Source organism: Podarcis filfolensis (assembly GCF_964270895.1).
Source record: "Podarcis filfolensis genome assembly, chromosome: 2".
Classification (NCBI taxonomy): domain Eukaryota; kingdom Metazoa; phylum Chordata; class Lepidosauria; order Squamata; family Lacertidae; genus Podarcis; species Podarcis filfolensis.
This window is the reverse complement of record NC_139605.1, coordinates 65,755,485-65,779,951: the sequence shown is the minus strand read 5'-3', so window position 1 is coordinate 65,779,951 and position 24,467 is coordinate 65,755,485. Positions and strand designations below refer to the sequence as shown.

General features: G+C 41.5%; 1 protein-coding gene across 1 annotated transcript in view; it reads left to right on the top strand.

Annotated features, from left to right (window-relative positions):
• Positions 1–24,467, top strand: part of TGFBI (transforming growth factor beta induced) — a 45,885-nt gene that overhangs the window by 3,920 nt on the left and 17,498 nt on the right. Inside the window, exons 2-8 of the mRNA XM_083600012.1 lie at positions 626–724; positions 14,712–14,776; positions 17,033–17,190; positions 18,949–19,113; positions 19,635–19,781; positions 19,931–20,072; positions 21,974–22,186. Of these exons, the coding sequence (XP_083456138.1) occupies positions 626–724; positions 14,712–14,776; positions 17,033–17,190; positions 18,949–19,113; positions 19,635–19,781; positions 19,931–20,072; positions 21,974–22,186 (989 nt within the window). The remainder of the gene's footprint in view (positions 1–625; positions 725–14,711; positions 14,777–17,032; positions 17,191–18,948; positions 19,114–19,634; positions 19,782–19,930; positions 20,073–21,973; positions 22,187–24,467) is intronic.

The window sequence follows — 24,467 nt, the reverse complement described above, 5'->3', positions numbered from 1 at the left end:
GGCTGTTGCCAGGATTTGCCTTTGATTTTACAGTGGCGAAGATCTCCTCTCTGGGAACCTTCACACTTGTGCATTTGTGTCAAGCCACACAGAAGGCTTCTCCACCCCCAGTCTGTCTCTGACTCTGTGTGTAAACTGTTCCCCATGAGCTTCCTTCTATCCATGAGTGATGAACTTTGATGCAGGAAGGTAGCAGGCAGGTTCTCCTACAAGCCCCTGTCAATCAGCTGTCCTCCATATCCTTTTCCTCATCAAAACTGAAGTAGGGTTAATTTAAATTGGATGAAAATTTCTTCCTAAGTTATAACTCACATTCGCTCACACACTCACTCAGGGGATCACTTGCCCTAGTGGAAATATACAAAATCTGAATGCATTCAAAGGAAGGGTGCAATAGGGGTGGTGGAAATCTAACCTGGCTTAGTGAAGAGAAAGGTCTTTCACATTTCAGCTTCATTTATGATTTATATTCTGATCTCATGGAAATTTAAACTGTGGGGGTAATGATTCCTTCTTTATAAATACAGTGCTTCTTTTAGGACTTATTATTTACAAGACATCTTTGAATGCCAGGGTATGTATAGGGAACTCAATATATATATATTTTTCTCTCCTTTACCTGTAGTCCCAATGTGTGTGCTGTGCTGAAGCTCATGGGAACAAACCAGAAATACTTGCCAAACTGCAAAATGTGGTACCATAGGAAAATCTGCGGCAAATCAACGTAAGTACTTGAGTGGTTTGAAGAAAATACAGTGCTGTGAAGCAGATGGGTCTCTGGTGGTTTTGGGGTGCTGTGCGGCAGGTGTCCTGTGTTTCTTGTTACCACCAGGCCAAACATAGTTTGCCAGCTTTGCAGCTGCCCTGTTTTCATAGTACCAGGCATGCTGTAAAAGCAAGAGGTCTATCAAGCCCCTGAGAAGCACAAGACACTTTGGGGTTTCCTTTCTCAGAAATCTGCAGCAAACCATAGTGTGCCATTTCCAACTCAGGTCTACAAACCAGATTTAGACTTTGGTTTGCTATCCTGCTTGCAGGATAAACCAAGATTGGAGGAAGTCAATTGCACTGCACGAATGGCAGCACATTATCCTAAATTCTCCCTTTCCCGTTGGGAATGGTCATTGCTCAGTAGTAAAAGCTTTGCATACAGGAGGATACCAGGTTCAAATTCCAACTATCTGCCCCTAAGACTGAGAAAGCCCCCTGTCTAGGGAATTGATGCCTGTCAATGTATGCCGTATTGGATTAGAGTGGCCATGCTTCAAGTAAGTCAGTTTCCTAACACTGGTTTACTTCCAGTGTCATTTCTGATCCACCCTTATATAAGAACATAATCTGGATCAGGCCAGTGTCCCATCTAGTCCAGCATCTTGTTCTCACAGGAGACAACTAGATGCCTCTGAGAAATCCAAAAGCAGGACTTGAGCACAACAGCACTCTTATCTTCCTGTGGTTTCCAGCAACTGGTACTGCCTCTGGTGCCCCTAAATCATTGCTTTGCAAGTTTTAGGGACCTTCTTAAAACCTGCTTTGTGTCTTTAAATTGCTGCTCTGACCTGCATCTCCCTGAAAGATGGTGATTATGTGACTCCTTCTGGCAGAATAACAGAATTCCAAATTTGCAAATCAATTTGTACGCCTGGTCATTCATCTCCTAAAATAAACAGTCCTTAGATAATGTTGTCTCAATAATGTTCTGTTGACATAAAAATATTTTCTGGGGAAAACATGCAGCCACATATGAGAAGCCTTTCTCAGAGTGTGGGCATCTACACTACTGGATGTGCAAGGTATCCATTTTTATGTAGTATTTTGAATTCCTGGAGCCTCTTGAGTCTGGAAAGAGCTAGTGAGAATGGGGAATGGATGTGCTTGTTGTCAGAGGCAAGTTAGTGGACTGGATAGATTACTGGGTGACCCAGTCTATTTGCTCTTATCTAAACTTGAGTTTCCTAGTAATTCATAGCACTTCCATGTAAATCAGACACAAGATTTTTCATGATAATCCCTTTTCCTGCAATTATCCCTTTTATTGCATAGCACAGTGGTCTCTTCTCTTCTTTTGAATTTATTGATGGTAAACTGAGGGGTGCTTTCTGGGGAGATCATTTCCTTGTAGAGAAAATGATTCACACTGTCATGTATGAAAGACATTGCAAGCCTGTTTTGTCATAATTGCATGGGTTTGTGTAGCTCAAGCGTATGCAAAACTATCCGGCCTTTGTTTGCAGCCCCTTCAGTCGCACGAGGAAGACTTTCAAATCAGTCCGATGCCTGTCCCTGCAGATGTTAGCATTCAATAGACCTTGCATAAAGCACCCTAGGAAAGTGGCCTCAACACGTCCTCTGGAAGGGGCAGTCTGCACCTAATTATGAATGTGTGCAGTGCTGGCTGGCTGCCAGGCATGAGTTGAAGCCTGCTAGTCTTCCAGGAAAGGTGTAACCTCCACGGGGTCACACAAGCTCCAGGAAAAAATGAAATTTGGGGAGGGTGGGCAGAGGGCGGAATGAAACAGTCTTTTTAAAGTTCAAGGAAGACTCCAGACAGCTAAATTCACTTGAATGACTGTTACGTTTGTCAGCAGTAAGTGTAATTTTCTAGATATGCTTAGACAAATGCAGGAATTACAGCAACAATTTTCCAGGGAAACAGAAGTGGGTCAATGAAAGTTATGTGACCAAGTATCTCCTTAGAGGTGGGAAATGACATTGTCTCACAGCATTTTAAAAACTCAGTATCATATGGTGAAAAGTGTTTAGCTAAAATTAAAGGCACAGAGTATTTCTCAGGGAAAGGGTGAAAACTCTATCCCTCACCCCACCCCACCCACTTTTTAAAAACTAGGATTTTTACCCCAATGTAGACTTAGGACCAATTTGAATGTTACCATAACAGTGTGCTTGCTATTTCTGCATAGTTGGAAACAGGGCCAGCCTAAAATGGAGCAGAAAATATGGCTGCTCCCTCCACCAGTCAAGGTGCACAGTACCCAAGTCTGGTAAAATTATTTTGAAATCACATTATGTTGATACAGGAAACCATACAAGCACCTCTCTCCTTCCTTGGCAGTAAAAATACAATAGCAATAAATTAAATAAACTATCCATTTGCTGTCCTTCCATGAAACCTTCAAATCTTCTACTTGAGGTGCTTACCTCACTCTGTCATGTGGTTGGGCCAGTCCCAAAGTTCATTGCTGGTGTGGATATTTAGCTTGCAATCCAGCCAACCTTTGTGGATATTAAATATGCAATTCAGCCAACCACTGCGGAGAGCAGAATCCAGTAACTAGAGTAAGCAAGAAGAAAACATTCTCTGTGAACGGAAGTGGGAAGGCTATACTTTCAACCAATGACATTAAAATTAAAAACGTAGAGCAATTTCAAGCAGGCCAGCCACCAACCTAGAGCTGGACTGAGGAACAGAAGAACAGTCAAGCAGTATGGGAATAGATGCAGCGCTCAATCTAGCATAGCATTAGGCAGGCATAAACTCTTCAGTTTCAATGGGCTTAAGCAGACCTAACTTCTTGTTGGGTTTAGGCTGTAGGAAATGATTTCTTGATGGGATTGTCAAGCAGCACAAGGAACCAGATCTTTATGGTGCTCAAATAGAACTATACTGCTTACAAAAGGAAAGTTGGAATATGTTTACACTTCTTAAAATTTTGGGGTGATACATAACAGCTCCCTTCCTGTTCTCCCTACCGTCCTATTATCCATGTCTTGCAATAATCATGACTCTAGGTTGGTGCAACAGCAGATGGCAAAGGAGGTTGGGCAACATTCTGGATGGAGCGACCTGCAATGGTTCCATCTCCCATTGTATTGAGACACATGCAAGAACTCAGGGACATGACCTGGCAATGCTTTTCATAGGCCACTATTTCTTATGCAGCTGGAAACTCCCATCAACCCAAGATAGCAGCCATATTACTGTTTACATGACCACTGATCCCATAATGATGAACATGTGAGTCAGCCATCCCTTATCTTGCCAGGGACTGTTTTGCTTCTCACATGTATAAACAAATCAGAAATTGGAGTGAGTTTGGGAACTTGATTAAGAAGTCCCTCTCTGAACTTTCCTTTGTTGACTGTTGAGTTGGAAATCCAAAAGGCATAATGTTATGCTTGATAGGATTTCAGTGTTGTTTCTTGCAGATGGCCTTCAAAACATGAACTCTTTTACTAAGTGAGCCTTAGCAAGTAGCCCTGAAACTATTAATAAAAAAGGGTTATGGAATGCAACAGGTAGAAACACAACAAAAGAAATCTGTTTTTGTACAGAGTGTATGTTTTCCTTTCTCCCTCAAGCTTTGCCCTTCCCCAAGTTCCCTGCACCGTCAGTCTATCTTGCATTTTTGGTGTATCCCTGGTCCTTTAGTCAGCACAGTTTGTGGTTTCTCACTTCCTCTATTAAGCCAGATCGCAGATGGGATCATATGTCCATTTACAGTAAGAGCGAGGTGGGAGGGGGGCTTTAATCTAATGGGTATACCGGTATATGATATACCCATTATATATATGATATACCCAATAGCATGCAAATAATCATGTAAACAGAACTTTAATATCAGCTGCCGTGTGTGTGAGAAAAATAGAGAACTTAATTGTTCTCCAGCTGATTCTATACTGCGCTTCTTTGTTGATGGGAGAAGAGGAGAAAAAAAGGATGGCTCTGACATGAGCCCTTTGCTTCCATTCAAATCCATAATGCAATTACTCTTTGATCCGAGAAGAATGTGGCTGTCCATACTGTGCAGCTGGAGGGTGTGTCTCTCATCATGTACATATTTTCCTTCAGCACAGATTTGCCAAACGCATTTGTGATGAGCCATTGGGCTAAAAGGGAATTTTATGATCATTCAGCAAAAATGTTGATACTAGAATCATAGCAGTAATTGTCTGTCTAGCACGGACTTGTCCAAGCTTTGATGAATTAGTATATTTAGAGGAGAGTGCCACGATACGAGCAAACCATTTTAGGGGACATTGAGCTGGCTGTAATTTGGGAGATCAGCTGGGCATTTCCATTCGCCACAATCCTGATATGCAGGGGGGTGCTACAAAGCATGCTAGTCCTGCACTCATCAGGACCAAATTAGGTTGCACACCCCACATAAAGAGGCTTCCTGCATTTATCCATATCCATATAGACCCATAGGATTCAGACTGCATTAGAGCATGCCTGAACAGGAATGTCTTAAAGCACCTTCAACGTGCCAGCAGGCTTGAGTAAATTTCTCAGGGCAGCCTTTCACGCTTTAACTGTGTTCTTTGGTACAGATACATGATCACAAAATGCATGTGCTGTGAAGCATACACGTATATAAAGGCAACTGCTTTCTTTTTACAAGATATGGAAGGAGCAACTGAAAAATGACTAGGCTTCTGTTTCTGTGTATTTTTAAGGATTGTGATGATTTGTACATTCTTGTACTCACTCATCTGTTCTGACATGCTATTTACATATTTTGCACTTGGATAGAAAGAATAACCCACCCTAACCCCAACAAAACAAATAATACAACCCCAACAACAAAATTACATGGCAGAAAAGACCTTCTTCCTAGGTCCCTGCCAAGCTGATCTCCCTAGCGTAGGGGCCCTCTTCTATATCAGGGCTCATATGGGAAGAGATGCTCTTGGGACATGGCCAGTAGCATGTTGAGAGGTATATAGTGCACCTGCAGCTTGCTGATGTTCTCAGATGTACTTTAAAAGCAAACAAAGCTCTGTATCTCAGTCTCAATTATTTGGGCCATCAAGTCAAGGATATCTGGAATAAGACGTAGTTTAACATTATATAGGAAGCTGCCCTATGCCATGTCAGAGAAATAGTCCATCTAGGTCAGTATTGCTGACACTGATTGGCAGAGGCTTGCCAGGGTTTTAGACTGGGCATTCCCAGTCCTACCAGGGCTTGACAGAAACTAAACCTGGGGCCTTCTGCATGTAAAGCTAAGTTACAGCCCTTCCTGAATATTTGGTTCAACTCTATAAAGAGTTCTGTCTATTGTTGTTGTTGTTTTTTTAAAAAATCTGTATTCCACCCTCCCCTTCTATTTTCAAACAAGAAGCTCATTTCAACACTTGTCTACTGTGGAGTCTCAATAGAGTCTAGCGGTTATGAATCACTGGCACAGACACAGCTAATGTAATTAGAAACATTTGCCTCAACAGGGTTGCCCTCTCTGTGTTTCCCTATGGATGTCCTATTGCAGACTATTAATTTGGAAGACATTTAAAATGTCTGCAAAGAAGAGTTGCTGATGATAGGTGTTCTCTCCTTCATACGCGGGGTGGGAACATCTGCCAGCCCAGAGAATATTAAGTTAGATGTATAGAATGTGGGTTCAGATCCCTGCTCAGCCACAAAGCCACTTTGGTTAAGCCTATCTGGAAGAGCTGCCAAGATAATAAAACAAGTGGCACATTATGACATGCTGTGTGTGAGGTAGCACACAGCCAATTCTCACTCCTGTCACCAGGTGCTGTGGGGCTCCACCCCACACCAAGCAATGGCACCATGTGGCACTAGGGCTGTTGGTTGGAACTGTGGACGGTTGCAGCTGAGACATTCACACAACAGAAACTTTGTGGCCCAAAGAGCCAGTCTCATGCCCTTGCCTGATTGGTACATTTTTTCATGTCTTCTGCATTTATTCAGTGTGGGCAACTTATCATTGAGGGAGGTACCATTTTATCTTTCTGTCCTGCTGGACATTGGCCTCCAGCCACTTGCTTGCCGGCCTCAAAGTATTTACCCTCCAGGTTTCATATCTGCTACATACAAAGCTCCCTGAATCATGCCTTGTCCATCAAGGTGAGCAACCAAATATGTTTAATTGCTGTTCCTACAGGTTTCCTGCCAAGCTGTTTGATGCTCAACCATCATCTTTCTTTCTCTGGTCAACACCACTGGTCTTATTATTGTTGTGCACATCTAAATGCCCACCCCACATCTCACTTGTGTGAATTCTCCTACCCTGCCAGCCCATTTGATGATATTCATGATGGTCATCAAAGCATTATAACCATCTCCATTCCTACCAGCCTTCTTGGATGTTACGTTCTTCAGAGGCGGCTTTCTTCGTAGTTCCACTACCCTTAGAATCATATTCTAAAATGTATGCATAGTTGTATGTGTTGCGTGGCAAGGTCCCAAACCCTTCTGGGAAGTGGAATAAAGAAACATGAAACAGTATTTTAGGTCAATGGGTGATAAAGGCCACAACTTTATTGGTTACAGAAAGTGAGTGGTACTTTTTTCATAACATTTGAAGAACTGCAAAGCTAGAGTATAACTGTGTTTTGATCCATATATTAAACTGGGAAGTGCAAATCAGAAGGGCTTGCTTAAAAATGTGGGCCATAAAATTAAAAAAAAAATCCTTGGGCATCCCCAAAATGTAGTTGAAGTAAAACTTCACCCTGCTGCCTTCATAAGGCACAGGACATTCTTTTGGATATTCAGCATTTTGAATGTGCTCTTATGTTGGAAGTAGATCTGATACAGAAGTTGGTTTGTATAATTGTCAGCCTATGTTTGGATAAGTTGTGGATAAATTGGCCTTAGAGCAGAGGCAGCTTATGTGACATCATGGTGTTTTATTAACTGTACAGTGAAAGCAGAGCTCTGTTTGGTTAATTATGTAACTTTCCAGAGTTGGATACTGCAGGGAAAAGGAAGATCCCCCCCCCGCCCCCGCTGATAGATTTATATGTGCCTTATGTTTTGTTTTGCCCGTTCCATAGCCAACCTGGAATTATTTGACAGCCTGCCCCACAAAAATGTAAACAAAAATAGCTTTGCCACTTGATAATTAGAAATGAGATTTCATAAAACTAGAAGTGGGTGGTTTGTCCCTTCTGTCATTAGGGCTACTTCAGACAAGCACCACTGATTCCCTCCCCTTCTACAGTCATGCACTTTGGTTCTTGAACATGTACAAAAAATAATCTGCATAATTTTATTTCTGCTTTAGGCATCTTTATACTGCTGCTGTTTCTTGAAGCTCATGGGGCTACCACTGTGCTCACAGACAAGGCAGGTTCTTGTGTGGACTGCCATGCCTTCATTGGAGGAGTGCAAGAGTGACTGCCATTATTTACATCCTTGCGGATGTGGCTCCATTGTTCACATCCCAGCCCAGCGGGAGCCCCATGAGCTTGCAGGGCAACTAATGAACCAGCCCTGCAGCTGCTGCCGCCACAGACATTGTAGCTGATGTCTCTATGCAAAGCACTTATCGTCATCAGCAAAGCTTCTTTATGTGATCATGTATTCAGGTATGTGGTTGCATGAAGAACACAATGGTTGCTTGTTTGTGTGGGAACCAGCCCTTGGAGTTTCATGATATTAGATCCTTTTTTAAACAAACAAACAAACAATGTTCTTCATTGCTGTTCTCTTGTTACTTTTGGATTTATATCCTTTTTTAGCCACATGAAAGGATTTTTCCAGCCTTGGGGTGGGTGGCGATGATACTGTTTTTGAAATCAAAATATGTGGATTTTGTTACAACAAACTATTACTCATGGATCTTGACCAGGCCGATATGTTTAAGCTTATTTTTATTACTTCAAAATTTCACTTTAAATTAACTCTGAGATGCTAAGAATAACTGGGAGGGGAAGCAATGGCCAATACAAGCAAGGATTTTCCACACATTTTGAAGTCAGCGTCTGATTTACTAATGGAAAAAGATTTCCCTTAAAACCACCCACCAAATAAGGGAGGAAATGTGGGGTTAGAAGCCATTTGAGTATATAGGACAGACACTCATGGTGTAAGCAGGTACTGATAGAGGAGTTGTTGACTTAGTTATATCTCAGTGGAGCCAAACATTCAAATTATCACTCATTGCTAATCAGACATCATAAGCACAGTATATAAATGTATCACTGTTCACAGAATATACTAGTGATTTGTGCAGCTTGTTGATTCTGAATACTGGGTCCAGTGGTCCTCTAGGAACTGAATTTGGTGCTTTCATTTCATTTAATTGCTGGAAAAAAAAATGATGTTTCTGTAACCTTAAGAAAGAAAAACCTAACTTTTCTAGCCTCTGTTAGATTGTATGGAAGCAGAAGAGAGCAAAATCTGTTTAGAATATCCCAGAACAATTGGGTAAATAAAACATAACAATGTTTTTATAGAAAGAATGTGAAGAAAAGAGGAAAATAGTGTGGAGTAATTATGGGTAATTATCACCCTTACATGCATTTTGCTTTGTGTACACACAGAACAATTGTGTGTCCAATCATGGGAGGCAATTTGTATTCTTATATTATTTGAAGTGTTCATTTGAGATGATTTACTTACTTCTGATCTGTATGGGCTTTGGAAGAGTGATGAGTGGCCAAATATGATTGTTATCGTGATTGGTTATGTTGAGCGTGCTCCAACTATACCTAGTTATACACTGCAAAACCCACAAAAGGTGATTGATTTTATGATAAATTGGGGGGGAGTGTTACTGTTGCTTAGCCTATGACTGAGAGAGGCAGACTGACCAATTCAAAATAAATAGGGAGTAGAGAAGATAAAAAATATTGCTTTGTTTTTGTTAATGTTTTATTTAATGGTACATATTTCTGGGAGCCAGGAGTAGCCCGGAAACCAGAAGGTCAGTGCTCAGTAACCAGCATATCAGGCTGAGAAAGGAGGCAGGAGCTAAACCCAAGGAAGGAGGGAAGGGAGTCAGAGGAGATAAGATTCTGACCCTAGTGGTCTGGAAACCATCAAGCTATTACTCAAAAGCAACCTTGCTATGACCCAGGGAACTCAGTGCAGCACAGAGTTGGGCTGAGCTGAGAGCACAATATAATCTACAAGAAAGGCTGGTTGGAGGCCAAACTCACCACAACTTGAACTGGGAATGTCTGAACAGCTGATCTAAGTGCTTGCCATGGCTGTGATGATGTGCTGCAGCAGACATAACCAACATCTGTATGGTCACAGGCTGCTCTGTTTGCAGATAAGTGTTTGGAGGCTGGAAGTACCGTATATTTTGCTGCACACACTGTCTTTACCATTGGGTCAGGGAGAAGCTCCTTTAAGAGATGGGCTGGAAGCAGCAAGAAGTGAAGGGGTGTGAGCAGCTGCAGAGAGAGGGAATGAGGTGGGACGGGATCAACCCAAATGGAAGTCTCCTGCATTAAATCAACAATGAAATGCTTGTCAACCAGGAGCAACTGTGGGGGGAGAGGCATTCCCAGAACTCTTGGCAACAGTATCACTGCTGCATATTGCGGTGGTTGAACAAAATAACACAACACGATGGCCAATAACAATGGCACTAAACACTATTTATAGACTAATACAAATGAACAGAAATTGCAACCAAAGTCTCTAAATCTTCTTCACCAGTTGCAGTAGAATCATACAAAAGTTTGATATATACCGTATTTTTCGCCCTATAGGACGCACTTTTCCCCCTCCAAAAATGAAGGGGAAATGTGTGTGCGTCCTATGGGGCGAATGCAGGCTTTCGCTGAAGCCTGGAGAGCGAGGGGGGTAGGTGCGCACCGACCCCTCTCGCTCTCCAGGCTTCAGGAGAGCCGCAGCGCCAGCCCCACAAGGTCGGGGGACAGTGCGGAGGCGGAACGCCGCCATCCCGCTGTCTCCCGATGTGGTTTGGAGGCTGACGGCGGGGAGACGTGTGCTTCTCCCCACCGCCAGCCCCGCAAGCTCCGGGGACAGCGGGGAGGTGCAGCGCGTCTTCCCGCTGTCCCCGGACCTAGTCTGCAGGCGGGCGGCGGGGAGGTGCAGCGCTTCTCCCCGCTGCCGGCCCCACAAGCGCCTGGGGGGGGGGAATAAATTTTTTTTTCTTTATTTTCCCCCCAAAAAACTTGGTGCGTCCTATGGGCCGGTGCGTCCTATGGGGCGAAAAATACGGTACATAATCTGTCACCAAATATTGCCAGAACAGAAATTATTCTTACAGGTCTGGCTGAGGAAGAATTGATCAAGATTGACTGATGAAGCATTGAATGAAGCAGATTGGTTATCTGGAAACTCTGTTCCGGCGATATTTGGTGACAGATTATGTATATATCAAACTTTGCAATTTCTGTTCATTTGTATTAGTCTATAAATAGTGTTTAGTGCCATTGTTATTGGCCATCGTGTTGTGTTATTTTGTTCAGCTTGTCTACACTGCAACACAGGCGCCTGTTTATGGCATATTGTGGTGGGACAGGGTGTCAGCAAGGTTGGGGTGCTACAGGCACTCCCACCAGTGTATCCAGACCACCCCAAACTCACTACCATCTGGACCTGCTCTCATAGCATGATGATAAGCTGCTTGCCAGCACAGAGGTGGATGGGGGGATATGGAGCACACATTCACAGACACAGCATTACTCAAACATGTACACCTTAACTTTACATACCAGATTCAAAAGATATGTGACATAACTGTAGCGGCTTATAAATTGTTGCTCTTAGTTCTTTCAGGCCCCTTGCCAGTTGCTTTGAAGCTGAGGTCACTTCCACCGCTTCCCCTACCCTCTGCAGGGTCTTCCCAAGCAGATCCGTCCGCGTTTAGACTGCCCTCCTGAGTTTTGTGTACATTAGGTTCCTGGCCTATTAGCCGCACTTCATTAACCTCCCATCTCTCTATAAATAAGCCTTTGGGAAACGACGTCAGTTCTCGAGAATTCTTTAGGTTAAACTTTGGGTGGACTTGCCTTTAATCATTCCTTTGTGTTTATTCCAGTTTTGAACCAAAGTGCTGTCTAGACTTTGAGAGAATATACAATTGGCTCTTTTGTGTCCAAAAAGAACAATTAAGGAATACAAAGTATGTGTGTGTGGTTTTTTTTTCTAAAGAGAAAGTAGGGTAGATGAGATTGAAAAGTTGTACCAGTGGGGTGTTGAGATCTCTAGAAGTCAAAGAAAGCAATTTAGTCGTTTCCCACATGGAATATATAATGTCTAGACAATCAGTCTGGATTTTTTGGTGTAATTTTGCTTGGAAACTATGACACATAATTTATTTGCTTCTATAACTCATGTACAGGTATTTGCTACATGCTAAATCTTAATTACCTTGAAGAACTTTGTTTCATTCAATAGTGTTTCCCCTGTTCATTTTTATGACATATGAAATAGTTTTACCCTTGACCTCCCTCCCCAGAATATATATATATATAGAGAGAGAGAGAGGGGGGGTGTGTGTATGTTTTCTTGGGTATATTTCCTTTCAACTAATTTTACAACTCAGGTCAGCAGTCAACACACTATTATTCTTTGCATTTTTGTCACTGGAATTAAATTGTCCAGTCTCTTCTAAATGTTGTAAAGCTAGAAATAATACAACCCTGGGGAAATCATGAACCTGCTTTCCTTATGAATATTAAAGCATGGTCTGTTGCTGCCTTTTAAAAAAATTGCATTAATGTAGGAAGCATTTTTTGTAAAGTGAAAAAAAAGTTGGTACATAAATTGTAGCTTAATTAAAGTGTGGTCTACTATGGTGACTTCATTTAATAGCATTCAAGAGCAGAGAAAGAGCAAGCCAAGAGCTATTAAATCTATCAGACAGTTCATTAGTGTGTGCAATTGACCAGCTTCTGTTTTTTCTCTAAAGCCTCTGAACACAACTAATTGGCTTAGCTGCTTGGTTTATATCGCAGAAGAGCATTTGCTGCTTTACTTATCTTTCTGCTCACAACATAATTGATGTGTCCCCTGTGCCCATCCAAATAAGTACAGAGGATAAATGAGGCCATCTACATCAAGGGAATAATTAATTCCTAATGTTTAAGGCTGAGAGCTCTAATTTGATCCAAGAAAGCAAAAAGTGTGTCTCAAGGAGAGAAGTATTATTCCAGAACTGGTGGGCCCATGAGAGAAAACACTAGGTTGCTTCGTTAAGATAATAAACATAATGGAATTACAATGTTATCCAAACAGTGATTAAATGTGGTGTACAAGGCCAGTGGTTCCCAAAATATCTTAATCTGCTAACAAAACACAGCACTTGCAACTTCATTCCTTTTAAAGTGGACACAAAAGACTGTTACCAAACACTCTGCTTGATCTTCAAGGGGCTCTGTACACCACAGCTCAACAAAATAATTGAAAGCCACAACCCCATACATTGATTCTTAGAAGTAAGCAACACTGAGTTCAGCAGAACGTAGTCACAGGTAAGCAAGTATAGAACTGCAGCTTAACACTTTTAAGATTTAAGAAGAAGTAGTGGATTGCTGGAAGCTCCAAGGCAGAGGTGAGGCACCTGTGGCCCTCCATATGTTGTTAAACTACAATCCCCATCAGCACCAGTCAGCATGACCAATAGTCAGGGATGATGGGAATTGTAGTCCAGAGATATCCCTGCCATAAGGTTATCTCCCTCTTGGACTACTGCAATGCACTTATCCATGAGGATAAGACTGATACTATTACACTGGCTGTAGCAAATTTTCTCTTGGAGGGCTAAAGTTATTCTGTTGGCCAGTAAGGCTACCCCTACAGCTTAATAACTGCTGATATATACCATCGCTGAACTTTTTATTTTGGGTCTATGGACCGCAATGAAGCCTATGTGTATGTGACTATAGATTGTCTCAGTTTCTGTGTTTATACACCCATGAAGATGATGGATGGTTGGCGAAGGACCCTGTGTGAGAGGTAGGGAAGTGAAGATCTTCCAGGGTGGGAAACTGGGGGAAGAATGGGAAGCTCCCAGATGAGAGCTGGGAGGGTCCACCTCTTTCTGTGTGAGACAAGGATTAAGATCTGTGTGAGACAAGGATTAAGATTAAGGACCCTTAAAGTGATTACTCTGTACTTTCTTTTCTCTTTTTGTTTTTATTTAGATTTTAAAAATTGTATTATATTATGAAAAGCCTTAATAAGATTTTATGGGGGGAAAGGATTGTGTTTACCTGTTTTTATGGTGAGGAAGTGGTGTATGAATGGAAAATAGATGCATACCTCATAGGTTGTTGCTGTGATTGCGATGTCCCATTTTGGGTGTTGTCGTGATGAGAATTGCAAGTAGAAAAGTAATTCCAGTTCAGGTAGGTGTGAGCATGATTACATCTCCAGCTGGGAAACTTGACTTGTATGAGCCATCCCTATAATAGCAGGCAAGCATTTGGACCACAATATAAAGTCTATATATGAACGGTAGTCAAATGCATAGAATGGGGGTACCTGTGCTACAATTTAAAAAGTCACAAAAGTCACAGTACTGCCTGATTAAACTCTGCTACTTCAGGTTGTGCGTCTGATTGCCGCCCCATGCTCCAAATAGCCTTCATGTGAACAACTAGCATGTCAGGGAGGATTACAGCCCAGCCTTCTACTTCTAATTTTCTACACACACACACACACACACACACACACACACACACTGCATCATTTAAGCATCATTTGTTATGATTTACTTTAAATTGCAAACAACCACACCCATAAATCAGTAAAGAAACGATCAAAACAGAGCGAATGAAACACAGCATAAAAGGCTGAAAAACAGTCAACTTAAATGCTTCAGCAAATATTCATTGGCAGATTCATCACCTGATATACTTGTGACAAACAGCTCACCATTCATGCAGATAGTGTGATCTTCCGTCTATAGTATGCTGTGGTATGGTCTTTGGGAGCTCTGTGCCATGCAACCAATTGAAATTGGCATGACAGCTAGCCATTGCTTTGACTATGCTGCATTTCTTTCTCGCTGCAGAATGATTACCTACGAATGTTGTCCAGGATATGAAGAAGTTCCAGGGGAAAAAGGCTGTCCAGCTGGTAAATCAACTGAAGTACAAACTAATACCTTGTGCAAATTTGGGATGGTGTGGGAGCGTCAGTGCATACATTGATACAGCCAGTGGGCCTCACAGGTAGCTTTCAGTGAGGAGGAGATGTCTTGCTTAGTGTAGTTGCCAGAAATTATGATGGGAGTAGCAGCAGGTCATTTAATCCCCAGGCTGCTTTACTCATTACATTTTGGGAGTACAGAATGCAGTCAGTAACCAACAAGGCAAATTCAGTGTTAGTCATATGCATTGAAATCAAGGCACTTAAGTTACTGAGGATTGTTGATATAAATGGGTCAACTAATATTGGATATCACTCTAGATGTAGTTCACTGATTAATGAATATGTGGTGAGCTACTACTCTTCTGGGCTCAAATTATATCTTGCCAACATCTTAAAATCAGCATGGTGCAGGCGAGTTCCTAATATTCAACCCAAACCTTCCTTGTCCCCATCATTCCTGTCACCATTGGGGTTGCTGTTGATGTCTGCATGCAACCTATTCCTTCCATAGGCAAGCAGTCTTGGCAATTCTGCTCATATTTCTTTCCCTCCCCCCTAGAGTTCCCAGATCCATTATTCCCCATTTATTAGTGACTATTACTCATGATGGCTATCTGGAATGTAGGGTGGCATGATGACTACCTGAAATCAAGGGTAGCATGCCTCTGAACATGAGTTACTTGGGGAAAGCAAGAGGGGTGGGGTGTTGCATTCTGCCCCTGCTTGTGGGCTTGCAAGAAGCAGTTGGTTGACCACTATTAAGTTTTTTTGAAAAATTATATACCTCCCTTCATTTAAAACATAAAACATAATGCACAATATATGTCAGTACATAATATCCATACAATACAAAGCATTAAAATTAGCCAGATAAATACATTTCATAATAAGAAGCAATATCATGGTACCTAATATAGAACAGAAATCATGGATACATATTAAGCAGCAATATCAAATTAGACACAATATCTTACTTAATTCGCTGAACCTTTATACAAGTATAGGCCATCATAAAATATCCATATATAAAATTTTAAAATATATACAAATAAACAGCCATGTGAAATATGTAGTAGCTAGGATTTTCAGGCTCTGCATCTTCCTTCCCATCCCAAAACACCCTCAGGGTGGGTAGAGTCCAGTTTGTCTGCCTCTGCAGCAGTAGCTGCTAATAAACAATGTCCCATGCACCAAATTAGCATTAAAAGTTAAGCAATCTTAGAGGGTAGCCTCAGTTATAAGGAGCAGGGAGTATGAGGTTTGAACTTCACCTCCCTTTTCTTTTCTCGATAACCTGACTGCGAGTAAGTCTGTCATTGCTGCCAATATGTTTCCTTGACACTGCCCACAGAGAGCCCAGCTTTATCCTTTATTAGGAATAAAATGCTGGACCAGGTGGAGCCGTGGTTTGATGCAGCAAGGCAGTTGCTAAGTTCACTGTATTCTGCACAAACATATCTATTGTTATCTCAGTTGCCTCCTCCAGCTCCCATGCCTTCTGTCATGTCTGGAACATGCTGCACATTACTTTCTAGTACAGTGGTACCTCTGGATGTGAACGGGATCCGTTCCAGAGCCCCGTTCACAGCCTGAAGTGAACGCAGCCCGCGTCTCCGGGTCACGATTCGCTGCTTCCGCGCATGCGTGTGCCATCATTTTGAGCGTTTGCTCATGCGTGAGCTGTGAAACCCGGAAGTAATGCGTTACTTCCGGGTCGCCGCGGAGTGTAACCTGAAAACGCTCAACCTGAAGCATATTTAACCTGAGGTATGACTACATGTAACGGTAACAGGACAGCCCTTTTTTCTTTTTTGCCAAGGAGGGTGTGACTTGCAGCGGAGAAACAGCAGGAGAGGATAAGGGTGCTTAACCCTTTATCCACACACAGACTGCCGGCTGCAAATTGTCCCTCCTAGTGACTTCCCTGCCACCAAATTGTTTCAAACATGCATTTTCTAGGGCAGATGCGAACATGCCCTTGAAAACGCATTGGTTACAAAGGGTGCTTAGGAGAGCAATTTCACATAGGAAGATAGTGGGTGGAGAAAGGGTGAAGTTCGCTTTCCCCCTGCTATTTCTCCACTCGCAAAGCAGCTTTTTCAGTTTTAAAAAATGGGTCATTGGGCAATTCTTACAAGCATTTCCATGTAATATGCGTTTTTATGGTGAAGTAGTAAATGTTATGATTATGCTATTGCCTTGTCAAAGTGAAATGTCATCTGTATTATTATTTTTAAACAGCTTTGCCTCTTTCCAACCTGTATGAAACACTTGGAACTATTGGGGCCTCAACCACACAGCTCTACTCTGCCAGCTCTAACCTGAGTGCTGAAATCACAGGCCCTGGAAGCTACACAATCTTTGCCCCAACCAATGAAGCCTGGGCATCCTTGCCTGCCGTAAGAATAAGTGCCACTTCAGTTTCTAAAACTTGAATGTGTTGAGGAAATCATGAAAAATAGAGGTGGTCTATCCACAAAGTGGGTAGGACACAGTAAGAAGATTGGAATCATTATTTTAAATGAAGGAATAAGAATATTCAGACACCATGATTAAATATCATTATACGTATATTCACATTTAAACATTGTTATATATTATTTCATTGTTACCCTTTCTAATATGTTGTTTTGTTGTTCCGTAAACCACCGTGATATATCTTTGAAATGAAAGGCAATATACAAATTATTTAAATAAAGGAACTATTGGGATCACACTTCCGGAGCTCAGGTCCTGCTTGATGGCTTCTCATAGGCATCCGGTTGGACACTGTGAAAGCAGGATGCTGCTCCACATGGGCCTTTGGCCAAATCCAGTGGGGCTCCTAGTTGCATGTCAAGACCCCGAGGCCTCCCCCTTATGTTGAATAAGAACACCTGGACACAGTATTTTGGGTTAATGGGCAGATAAAGGCCACAACTTTATTGCTTACAGAATGTGAGTGGTATTGGCTTAGACACTGGAATTGAACCGACTATATCTGACTCCTGCCCACCATGCAGGTAATCCAGTAAGGGTCAACCACCAATAAGGGGAGTCCTGTTGATGTACATCAACTAAGAACTCCCCCAGGGTCCCCAATGGGGTCATGGCATGGCACTAGCCCCTACCCGGGCTTCAGACAAGATCCGCACCCCTGGATCCCTTTAACGGAACACCCTTAAAAATGGAGGGGCAGGTGATGGCCACACCTCCCCTCCCCCAAACCAGGTTTTACCAATGCCTAACCGCCAAACCTTACAAAAGTTGTGATGATTGCTATGAGGTAGGTGAAAACAGGAAGATCCCTGGCCGTACGGCTGCTTAAATTAGCCAAGTCACGCCCACCCACCCACCCCGCCAGCCGGATTGACTGGCTAAGGCTGGGACACGGCTAGAGACTCCCCAATGACTCGGGAGATGGCTGTGCCCCCGCTGTGTGCAGGAGGGCCTGCCCGCAACACTGCCCCACCAGTGGAGCAGCTTTCTAATCTTAGTTGCTCAAGCTCCCATTCTGTGTTCTTTAACCCTTGCAACTTCCAAGAGTACTCCTGCTTATCTTTTATCCTGTTTCTTTTCCTGTGCCTCCCATAGCTATTCATAAGAGGGATGATTAGATTAAATTACTTCTCTTAAAGCAGAAAATACAAAAGGCTGCCCGTAGCTGAAAGCAGGATCTAGAACAACCTTTCTCAACCTTGGGTCCCCAGATGTTGCTGGAATACAGCTCCTATCATCCCTAGCTAGCAGGACCCGAGTGGTCAAGGATGTTGAGAGTTGTAGTTAACAGCATTTGGGGACCCAAGGTTGAGAAAAGACATTGTATCATTTTATTCACAGTGGGCTCAGTTCATTGGATGGGAGCTGGGTAGTGCAAGTAACACAATTGCTAGCTTGAGGGTGCATTCTCCTTTCAGCTGGGGAGCTGTACACAAGAAGTTGCAGTCAAGGAATCTTCCCAGCAATTGTATATTGTTCCACTGACAGAGGAACAGGGCTACAGTTGTTAGCCCTCACTATGGGGGGGGGCAGTTGCAGTCCAAGCATATTTCCTTCCTGCTTGCGAGGTAGAAGCAGGTAGAAATAGTCAGGTACTATTAGTCAAGCATTGACATCTATAGCTTTGTGAGAATAAGCTCAGTGGAACTGAGTATTTGGTCTCATTTGCTTTTTCTCAGGAAATGTTGGATTCTTTGGTGAGCAATGTTAACATTGAGCTGTTAAATGCTCTTCGCTACCATATGGTGAATAAAAAAGTTCTTACGGATGATCTGAAACATGGAACAACTCTCCCTTCAATGTACCAGAATATTGATGTACAGATCCATCATTATCCAAATGGAGTGAGTATTTGGTAAAACTGCAAGGAAAACTGAAACTACAAGGGCAATTGATATGTACCAAATATTCTTTAAAGAGCTCAGGATATTATTTTGCTTCCATTTTAGATGGCCAACTTAATTGTTCTGCCAGATGTATTAATATGAACTGGCTTTTCCCAATATAAGGGGTGGGTGATGTAACCAAAGGCTTGGGGCCAGCCACCATTATGGCCTCATGTCCGGGAAATCAGTTGACACTTTTAAAAATACGAATAAATGAGTAACTTATTTACTGACTTATTAAAAGGATGAAACTGACTTTCAAACCACTAGGATCCTTCAAGGTGGCTCTCACAGATGCATACAGACAACCTTTAGAATTCTCCCTGTCCCTCTTAAGTACACATAGACTTAATGATAGAGAAAATGATAAGTGGAATTCTTTAAACCAGCTATTGACATATTATTCCACTGGCATAATATAATATGTTAATCATATACTAGCTTTAGTTTTTTGTTTGTCTGGTCCCTGTGTTCCCCAGATCGTGACAGTGAACTGTGCTAGGTTGTTGGAGGCTGACCATCACGCCACCAACGGAGTGGTCCACCTGATAGACAAAGTCATTTCCACAACAACAAACAGCATCCTTCAAATTGTTGAGCTTGAAGAGAATCTTGAAACCCTAAGAGTAAGTCCATTTCAAATATATATCCCAATATTTCCTTTGATGCCCATTTAGGGAGAAATCACTTCCTTGAAAACCTATTAACTTGTATCCCTGCTGGATTCCTTCCTTTCTAACATGCCTAATTCCGTTTCTTTTGTATTTATTCAAAGACTGCTGTGGCAGCTGCTGGTCTCGACAGTCTTTTGGAAAGTGAAGGCCAGTTTACATTGCTGGCTCCAACCAATGAAGCTTTTAAGAAGATCCCACCAGAAACCCTAACCAGGATCCTAGGAGACCCAGAAGCTCTGAAAGGTAAACAGCTGTGAAAATGTCTATTGTACATAGATATAATTTGTAAACCACTTTGACTTTTTTTCTACAGTCAAGTGGTATACAGTGGACCCTCTGGATACAAACTTAATTTGTTATGGGGATCCGTACGTACCCCAAAAAGTCCACATCTAGAGGTGCTGCTTCTGTGCACATGAGCGGTGCTATAGAGCGTTTCTGCACATGTGTGCGCGGCGAAACCCGGAAGTATACTGGATAAAACCCGGAAGGGTCCAGTGGATAAATTTTATAAAATATTTTTTTAGAGAAATCCTGAGTAGAAGGGCACTGGAGGTAGGGGAACGTCTTAGACTATGTGTTTTGCCAGAAGTCTCCAGCTAGTATATGTGGTCTAATGTTAGTAATGAATCTGGGTCAGATGTATTTCTGGAACTTTGCTATACTTTTTCTTGGTGTGTAATTCACTGATGATTTTATAACTTTGCCATATCTTGAAAGGCAAGGTTAAATGTTAATTTTTCAGGGGTAAGGGGTGGGGAGAAACTTATATTTCTGTAATGGTTCAAAGTGACATACCGCTGACCTCAAATCTTTTCTCTCTCTGATTTCTCTCCTTAAAGTTAGTAGCAGATGGACATTGTGGTGACCTCGACAGCTGCGTTGCTGCTGCTTACTGGGAAGGAGAAGGGGAGGAACAAGGTGGTGAAGTCCAACTGGTGCATGTGTACCAGCAGGAGCACCAGATAGGCTCTGCCAGTGCGCTTGCACTGCGCCAACCTCTCTACCATCTCTCCCTCTCCTTCCCAGTAAGCAGCAGCGACTCAGGAGGTCAAGTGAGCACCACCACTCTGCTTTTAAGGACAGCTGACAGAAAGGTCCTCTAAAGAGCCCAGTGCTCTGTTTGCATGACCCGCTGCTATGGTGGTGGCCTTTCTCTGCTCATTCTCCACCGTCTGGTTTTAAGGCAGGAATGTAGAGAGAAGGCCATGGAAAAAAGACGAAGCTGCATTTGTACTGAGTCAGTAGCCAGAAGGCAGACAGGGAGCTCAGATGAATGGAGAACTAGATACACAATAACAAGCTCATCAGCACTTTCCATGGGGAACTAGATGAGCAATAGCAAGTTGGTCAGCACTTTGAGCGATGTGCTAGATGAGCATTAGCCTGGTTCTACGTAGCAATAGCAAGCTGGTTTTAAAAACACCAAACCAAACTCAAGGCTACCCATTCGCCTCCTAAGCAGGAAACTAAAGCACAAATAAACCAGGTCTTTGTGGCTTGAAATGGAGAACAATGCTCAGCACTGGCAGGTCTTGGTCAAATGTGGTGGGGGAAAGAAAATTTTTGAAATTTATTGATTAAATCACTCTAGCCGCCCCATAACAATTCTCTGGGCATCTCACACAATGAAATCAAACAGTTTTAAGTTCAGCATAAAGCAGCAAAAGTCACAATGAACTAATTTTGAAAAACCATTACACAATTTAAAAATCAAAACCATACCTCCATTAAAAAGTGTGCATCTGCTTTTGCAAATGAGTGTCCCAAACTCATTTCTTGGCAAAGTGGAAATGTTTTTGGAAACCATCAGGGAAACTTTGTACATATCTCAAGAGTACAGATTCTCTGGCTAATTTAGGACATTACAATGATGCTAATTGGCTTCAAAGCTGTACTATTTACTTCCCTTGTCCCCAGCCTCTTGCAATTAGTGTGCATATGTACATACAACATGCATTTTGTTCTTTTGTGGAGGGCATGATCAGATTAAATGTGATACCTTGTTGTTTGGTTTAATTTTCATTCCATAGCCTATGACACACTGGTAGCAATTTTCAAGCCACTATATCTTTCCTTTTTAAAAATTTTAAAGAGATTTCCCCTCTTTTCAAATCTGCTTGGTATATTTTGTTTCCACGTAGACCTGCTGAGCAACCACATCTTGAAAACAGCTATGTGTGCAGAAGCCATTATTGCTGGTTTATCAATGGAAACACTGGAGGGGAACATGCTGGACGTAGGCTGCAATGGCGACGAACTGACTCTTAATGGAAGGCCCATCATTGCTAACAAGGATGTCATTGCGACCAATGGCGTGATACACTTTGTCAATGAATTACTCATCCCAGACTCTGGTAAACATTTTCCTCATTATGATTTTGTCTCAGACAAGATGTGCTTGGTGAGCTTGCCAGTGTGAACAGTGCAGCTTAACCGCCAGGGCTGTTGTTTGGGGATGACCCCCAGGGCCTCAGCTCCAGGTCCTTTGTGTTCGGGGTTGGACATCCTGCCCATTATTGTAGGTTTTTTCTTTCCTTATAGCATGGCTGAGCACACTGCAGAGCAAAGTGCAGATGAGACACCAGCCAACGTGCCCAGAAGCATCTCTGCATATAAATTATACCCATTTTAAGTACCTTTTAATTATACCTTTTAAGCAACACCCCTGCTCATTGCCATCAATTGTATTCTTTTATTCGAATATATGGAGAATGCACTACAACAACCTGACCCAGTTGTGACTGGCCTAATTCCATGTCAGTTCAGCTGATGTTCCATCTGAGTCACTTGTCTTCCATAGTGTAGCTTTCCCACTTCTAAAATGAGGTTATATATGAATGTATTTCACAGAGAGAAAAATATTAAAAATAAGCTTAATGTCAACAAAATTAAGAATCAAAATGCCAAATCTTTCTGGGTTTGTTTTTTTGATAGAGGAAGCACAGCATGAGTGTTGAAATGGAGATGTAAAATGAACCATAAAGTCTCATTTTTAAAACACACTTAATGAATCTGGCATAGAATACACATATTTATGTTGCATATTTTAATTTAAAGCTCTGGTCCATGGATAGGCAAACTAAGGCCCGGGGGCTGGATCCGGCCCAATCAGCGTGTTTTTACATGAGTAGAACGTATGCTTTTATTTAAAATGCATCTCTGGGTTATTTGTGTCTGTAAATGATATTTATTGAGAATTTAGAGATTACAAAAAAAGAGAAACAAAAAACAAACAGCAAAAAAGTTAACAACATATACATTACAATATATTTAAAAAATAGATAGAAAAAAGAAAAAAGTAAAAATAGAAAGAAAAATACAGCAATAACAATAAAAAGAGAAAAGATAAAACACACATCCAATATTCCATCTCTTTGTCTTTCATTTACTTGTTTCATCGACCTCCTCACACCTCCCTTTTTGTATTCTAATTTAATTATTTGTTTCAGCAAATTCTTTCCAACTTTCTCAATTTTTATTGGATAATTTATCTTAACAGTCTAACCTATCAATTAACTCAGCAAATCCTTTTCATCTTTCAGAATATTCTGTCATTCAATTTACCTTAATTTATTTTAACCTTATCTTACGATAAAATACCTTAAATCCTATAACTTAATACTTATTTATACATATCTCCTAATATCATTTCTACTAAAGCCAGATAATTTCATTCCACCATTTTTCCTAATTCCCAAAATAAATTTTACCCTAATTCCCAAAATAAATTTTTAAAACTTTCTTCCAATCTTCATCCAACGTCCCTTCTTCCTGGTCTCGGGTTATATCAGGCCTTACTGTCCTTTCCATCTAGTCCATCAACCTGGTAGTCTTATGTCCGAGGCTCTTAAGTCTTTTCCATGTCCCTTCTGCAGTTCTTCTTCTTGTTTATACCAGCACTTTGCCTTGTCTTTTGTTGGTCTCTTTCTTAATTTCTTTCCTTTCTCATTGAGGAGTAGGTCTCGGGGAAACTCCAACCCCAAAATATCTCCCTCTCCCCTCAACAGATCAGCCCATTCCCCACAGTCCCATTCCCCACAGTCAACCGGGTAGTCCAGAAAATATTTATTTATTTATAAAATATTTATTAAGGTTTTACAAAAACCAGATTAAAAAAAGAGCAAAAAAATAAAAAAAATAAGGAAAGATACAAAAAATACAAAAATACATAGAAAAAAGAGAAGGAAAGAAAAAAAAGTACAAAATACAAAAAACAAATAAATAGGAAAAAATTAAAAACAAATCCATTTTTTGAAATCTTTAAGCTCATTTGCTTATTTCCTTGACCTCCTCACACCTCCCCTTTCTGTATTCCCATTTACATAATCAATTCAGCAAATCCTTACCCTATTTCATTTATCTTAACTCTATATCTTAACATATTATACCTATATAATTTCATCCATTGTCAATCCATTTTTGCATATTCTTATTAACCTTGTTGCTAATGCCACTTAATTTCAATCCAGCATCATTTTAACATTCATTAATTTTACAATATTTCTGCAAATAGTCTTTAAATTTCTTCCAATCTTCTTCCACCAACTCTTCTCCCTGGTCTCGGATTCTGCCAGTCATTTCCGCCAATTCCATATAGTCCATCACCTTCATCTGCCACTCTTCCAGGGTGGGTAA